The 6,551-nt window shown below is 27.9% G+C and overlaps 1 protein-coding gene across 1 annotated transcript; it reads left to right on the top strand.

The window, feature by feature from the left end:
• The first annotated feature begins 1,824 nt into the window (after positions 1–1,824).
• LOC139859251 (uncharacterized) lies at positions 1,825–3,180 on the top strand. Its single transcript, XM_071848044.1, has 6 exons — positions 1,825–1,980; positions 2,095–2,362; positions 2,464–2,560; positions 2,697–2,827; positions 2,926–3,010; positions 3,102–3,180. The coding sequence occupies exons 1-6, from the start codon at positions 1,825–1,827 to the stop codon at positions 3,178–3,180; spliced, it is 816 nt and encodes a 271-aa protein (XP_071704145.1).
• Positions 3,181–6,551: the final 3,371 nt, after the last annotated feature.

A 6,551-nucleotide genomic window follows, 5' to 3' on the forward strand; every position in this document is an offset into this window, starting at 1 on the left:
AAACTATTTTTAACTTTATTAATATTCATTTTATACCCTTATTCAAGTCTGACCCAAAATTGGGTCACAATTAGCACTTCTCTTTAGTATAGTTTCGTACGGATCATCTTTGAGTAATCTAGATATAGATAATTGTAAAGAAACACTACTACAAAAATGAGAATACAAACCCTTTTTCCAAACCTGTTTTTAAAAAAAGAGCAAAAAACCGGTTCCAAAAAAAATTGCAAACCGGTTTAAAAAAAAAGGAAATTGGAGACCGGTTTTTCTGAAAAACCGGTTTAAAAAGTACATTTTTGAAACCGGTTTTTTAAGAAAACAGGTTTGGACTTTCCAAACCTGTTTTTTTTTATAAAACCGGTCTTATTTTTCCTCTTTTTTTTTTTGAGTGGGTACCGAAAAATCAAGCAAAAATTCAAAACTTTATATTTTCCCTCCTTCCACCATCTCCTTCCACTCCTCACCATCTCCTATTCTCCTTCCACTCCTCACCTTCAACTTTTCATTCACCTTATAATATAATCTCTTCTTGTTTTTTATTTTTTATTGAAATGCAAATTAATGGTCAATTGATTTATATCATCAACGGAAGACTATACAAAATACGTTGACCAGGTGGTTGAAGATTAATGCAACATATCCATTATGCAAGTTTGAAATCGATAATCGTAATGGGAATATATCATTAACTGAAGACTATCATCAGCAGCAAGTTTGAAGTGAAAAAAAGAGTTTTTTTTTTTTCTTGAGAAGAATTGTTTGCATATGGAGCATTATGTGACATAATTAGTTGCAAATTGAATTAGATTACATGAAAGTAGTCACATAATTATCCAACATAATTAGTTGCAAACCAATTTCTAAATTAGTATGAAGAGATCTGGACTGTAAGCATCAAAAAAAAATTAATAATAATAATAATAATAATAATAATAAAAAGAGAAATCAAACCGGTTTTATGTAAAAAAACAGGTTTGGAAGGTTAGGTTTGCAAACATGTTTTTAGTTGAAAACGGGTTTGGAAGGTTGGGTTTGCAAACCTGTTTTAAAACCGGTCTAGACTTTGCAAACCCCTATGAATACAAACAGGTTATAAAACCGGTTTGAAAGCCCCTAAAAACCGGTTTGGAAAGCCGTTTTTTGTAGTAGTGAAAATCACGAAATTATACTACATACTTCGTAATATATTTGAACCCCTCTATTTGGTTATTGTATATGTATAGTGCATTTATTAAGCAAAATAGTGTTTAATTATTTATTAAGCCATATGTATTAGTAAGTATCTTCAAATTTCTTAGAGAAAAGCAGCTATTGAGCAACATGTAAAACGTGTGTTAGAATACATAGCTTTAAGCATCTAAATTATTTGATTATTTTTTCTTATGTCAAAGTAAGTGCTTTTTTAACGCGCATCCAAACATTCACTAAATTTACATATAAGTAGGCGGATGAGTTATGCCCAGTACTTTACATCATTTTCCATTTTTTATGATGCCATAAATTTTACGAAGTAAATAAATGTAGCAAACCAAAATCAAGTTAGGAATATAGTAACTAGTTACTATTCCATAAAATATGAAATTGCCAGCTAATTTGAAAATAAGCATTGATATGGGTTGAAAATCTCTTAGCATTTCAGATAAAAATAGATTATTCTTTATTTATTTCTCTTGATTAAATAAGGAAAATTGATTACAGTGATCAAAAATATAATCAAATTTTTATTAAAAATAGATCCAACCTTGATTATAAATACCCGAATTTCTTAATTGTTTTTCATTCACTCTCCCTTTCAATTAAAAACACAATACAAATCTTTGTATAATGGACGCTGATGTAGTCTTCAATAACTTGAATGAGCTACATCCTGACATGGCTAATCCTCGTGTTCGAGTGCAGGTTTTTGCAATCTCTCGAAAATTCAACTACAGGAATCCTAACACTTTAGGACCTATGGAAGTTATTCTGATTGATCAACACGTAATTTGTAACAAAATTATATTAATTGGACATCCAATTGTTTTCTTTTCTTAAATTAACTTTAAGTCATTATAAACAAAATTAGTTTGATGATCATAATCTACATTTTGGCAGGGAGACAAAATGATTGCATTCGTTGAAATGAGCTTAATAGCATTGTTCGAAAATATGTTAGTTGAAGGTCATTTTTTGCAAATTGATGGCTTTAGCTTGGTTCCTTACCAAGATCATTGTAAGCTTATCAATACATTGTGGATGATCCGCTTCCTGCATCATACCCAACTACTGCCATATCTTGGATTTCATCTACCTAATGACGGTTACCATCCAGTTAGTTACACTGACATCAACAACAATGTACTACATCCAAGAATTGCTTTTGGTATGTCTTTCTAATTTAACCTCATAAATGTCATGAAACATCATTATATCATTTAGATATATATCAAAAATTTTAATGATAACATATTTGTTTATATGTAGATGTTGTTGGACGACTGGTTGAACTATGGCGAATGCGCGTCAATCATGTTTATGGACATGTTTTGCAGTCGATTACCTTTACGCTCGAAGATTTAGAGTTTGTTTTATTATAATTCATACAACTACATTATCCATTTTTCATATCTTTTAGATTTTTTAGATTCATGATTAATGAATACTCGAACCAAAAAACTAATATGAAAAAAATTGTTTATAAATATCTATATAAACAGGGGAAATAGGATAAGAGGAACAATATGGTCTAAGCTCGCACTACAACTACATGAGTATGCTACAAATCATGTCAACGATGGTGTTCCATTAGTGTGTTTGCTAAACAATGTGTTCATTAAACAATGGCAAGGTAATAAATTGATTTTAACATTCTGGTACAGAATTCTTTTTTTTTCCTTTTTTTTTATTTTTCACGAAAAAAATTATATTAAATCTTTAAACTTTTAGGTGCTCCTTTTGTTTCCAACCACCCTTGGGGTTCCCGTCTATTCATAAATGCTGGTATCGATTCTATTGTGGACTACACACAAGCGTAAGAAAGTTTCTATCTAATTAAATCATTAAATTTCATAGTCTTAGATGATAGAGTTTAACTAATACTAATTACACTTATTAATGTATAGTTTTGAAGGTATTCATGGAGGAGGTATTTTGGAAGGTCAAAATGATGGAAACAATGCAGCATTTATTTTCATTGATTGATGCTATAAAGGATGAAGCTCATGGTTGAGAGGAACAAGCATGGCTTATCTCAATAATTTTTTTTTTCAAGTTTTTTTGTTTGAATAATTACATGTTTATGTTAATAAAACATGTTTGTTTGAATTTGTTTTTAATTTGCTATTTAAGTTAATTTGGGATAATATTCATGATTTATTATGGATGATTGTTTTTCATATACGATTGATAATGCTAAAAACGAACATATATTTCATAGCATTATTCCTCAAGAAAGACAAGCTTTTAGTTGCAATTGTCCTATTTACAAGTGATATTCGTTTAAATAATAAAAGGTGAAGACAAAAGGCAGATTCGACGAATTGAAGACGCAAACGACCAAAAAGCTCAAAAGAACAAAAGACAATCAAAGAGGTTCCAATTATTGATAAGAAATGTCTCGAAATTACAAGAGTACAAGATTCAAAACGCAAAGTACAAGATATTAAATTGTACGCAAGGACGTTCGAAAATCCGGGACCGGGACCAGAGTCAACTCTCAACGCTCGACGCAACGGACTAAAAATTACAAGTCAACTATGTACATGAATATAATATAATATATAATTAATTCTTAAAATTAATATATATATTATAATATATTTAAAAATCGTCGGCAAACAAAGAGCCAAAGCTGGGTGAGCTGTAAAAACAAACTCCGCGACTCGCGGAGTTTGAAGGAAAAAAATGCCGCGAGTCGCGGAGTTCCCCTAGACGAAAATTCCTATAAAAGCCAGCGCAGTTCGACGTAAAAAAATATCATATATCCACCCTCTCTATATCTATACGTAAATATTTATATTTATATTTTAATTTTAATTTTAATTTTAATTTTAATTTTAATTTTAATTTTAATTTTAATTTTAATCCTAATAATAAGGGTATGTTAGCGAATGTTGTAAGGGTGTAAGTCGAAATTCTGTCCGTGTAACGCAACGCTATTTTTAATCATTGTAAGTTATGTTCAACCTTTTTAATTTAATGTCTCGTAGCTAAGTTATTATTATGCTTATTTAAAACGAAGTAATCATGATGTTGGGCTAATTACTAAAATTGGGTAATTGGGCTTTGTACCATAATTGGGGTTTGGACAAAAGAACGACACTTGTGGAAATTAGACTATGGGCTATTAATGGGCTTTATATTTGTTTAACTAAATGATAGTTTGTTAATTTTTTTATAAAGATTTACAATTGGACGTCTCTATAAATAACCTTATACACTCAATCGGACACGATGGGTGGGATATTTATATGTACGAATAATCGTTCATTTAACCGGACAAGGGAATGGATTAATAACCACTAGAATTATTAAAACAGGGGTGAAATTATGTACAAAGACACTTGGCATAATTGTTAACAAAGTATTAAAACCTTGGGTTACACGCAGTCGATAACCTGGTGTAATTATTAAACAAAGTATTAAAATCTTGTTACAGTTTAAGTCCCCAATTAGTTGGAATATTTAACTTCGGGTATAAGGATAATTTGACGAGGATACTCGCACTTTATATTTATGACTGATGGACTGTTATGGACAAAAACCAGACGGACATATTAAATAATCCAGGACAAAGGACAATTAACCCATGGGCATAAAACTAAAATCAACACATCAAACATCATGATTACGGAAGTTTAAATAAGCATAATTATTTTATTTCATATTTAATTTCCTTTATTTTATATTTAATTGCACTTCTAATTATCGCACTTTTATTTATTGTTATTGTATTTAATTGCACTTTTAATTATCGTACTTTTTAATTATCGCAATTTTATTTTATCTCACTTTTATTTATCGCAATTTCATTATTGTTATTTACTTTACGCTTTAAATTAAGTTATATTTATTTTTATTATTTTACATCAGGTTTTAACTGCGACTAAAATTTTTAAAATCGACAAATTGGTCATTAAACGGTAAAAATCCCCCTTTATAATAATAATATTACTTATATATATATTTGTATTTTTATAAAATAAAACTAATATAGCGTTAAGCTTTGTTTAAAGATTTTTTTTCCCTGTGGAACGAACCGTACTTACTAAAAACTACACTACTGTACGATTAGGTATACTGCCTATAAGTGTTGTAGCAATGTTTAAGTATATCCATTCAATAAATAAATAAATATCTTGTGTAAAATTGTATCGTATTTAATAGTATTTCCTAGTAAAATTTAAGCTATTTTATATACACCTCGCATAACATCAAGTATTTTTGGCGCCGCTACCGGGGAACATCTAGCTTAAAAGCCAGAAGCGCAACGCTAATATATAAAAAAAAAATTATTTTTAGTTTACTAATATAAAAAAATACGCTTTTGTAAAAATACGTTTTAAATATTCAAAAATATAAAAAGAAAAATATAAATATAAATATTTTTAAGAGTTTGTTAAATATTTAAGTTTTATAAAGTTTTTTTATTTTTATTTAATATAAAAAATATAAGTTTTATTTAAATATTTTGTGTTTATTTAAAATATAAAAAAAATTAAAAAACCGAAAAAAATATAAATATATATAAATCTATTTTTTTTAGATTGTTATAAAGTATTTTATTTCTATCTTAGTTTTTAAAGATAAGTTTTATTTAAATTATATAAATATTTTAATTAAATTAAAAATAGAAAAATAAAAAAAAATATATATATATATAAAAATATAAATAAAAAACAGAAACCGAACGATTTTAGCCTGGTACACGTTTGAAAATACAAACCCCGCGACTTGCGGGGGTTTTTAACTGGAAACACTGCGACTCTTGGAGCTGTCTGACACGGGTTACACAGAACCCTAATCCTGCATTTATTACGGGTTTTTATTATTATTATTTAAATTAAACCCTAATTAGGGTATTTTTATTATATAATTTAGTTTTTATTTTTATTTTGTATTTTTAGTTAAATTAGTGTAATTAGTTTATAAAATTAATAGTTTTATAAAATAAATAATATAAAAATAATATTTTTATAAAAATTGTACTTTTTACAACTTTTAGTATATTTTTATATTTTATCCCTTTTTATTTGTTTTAGCATAATATTTGTATTTTTCGCTCATTTTTAGTTTTAAAACATAGTTTTTGCCATAGTTATTTTTATTTCTAGATTTTTAGGCTTTGCCGTAAAACCCCTTAAGTGCTTTTTCTTTAGACTAAGATTTAGGTGCTTTAGAATTTTGCGACGCCTTTTTAAGTTTTAGTTCCTTTTTAAGATATTGTCATTTGGGATATAGTTTTACTTGTAAGCTTTAATATTTTTATAAGCAACTTTTAATTTTTAGTTTTTAGTGCCTTTTTAAGTTTCAACGCGCTACTTTCTTATTTTTATTTTTCGACGCCTTTTACC

The sequence above is a fragment of the Rutidosis leptorrhynchoides genome, chromosome 7, assembly GCF_046630445.1.
Source record: "Rutidosis leptorrhynchoides isolate AG116_Rl617_1_P2 chromosome 7, CSIRO_AGI_Rlap_v1, whole genome shotgun sequence".
NCBI lineage: Eukaryota > Viridiplantae > Streptophyta > Magnoliopsida > Asterales > Asteraceae > Rutidosis > Rutidosis leptorrhynchoides.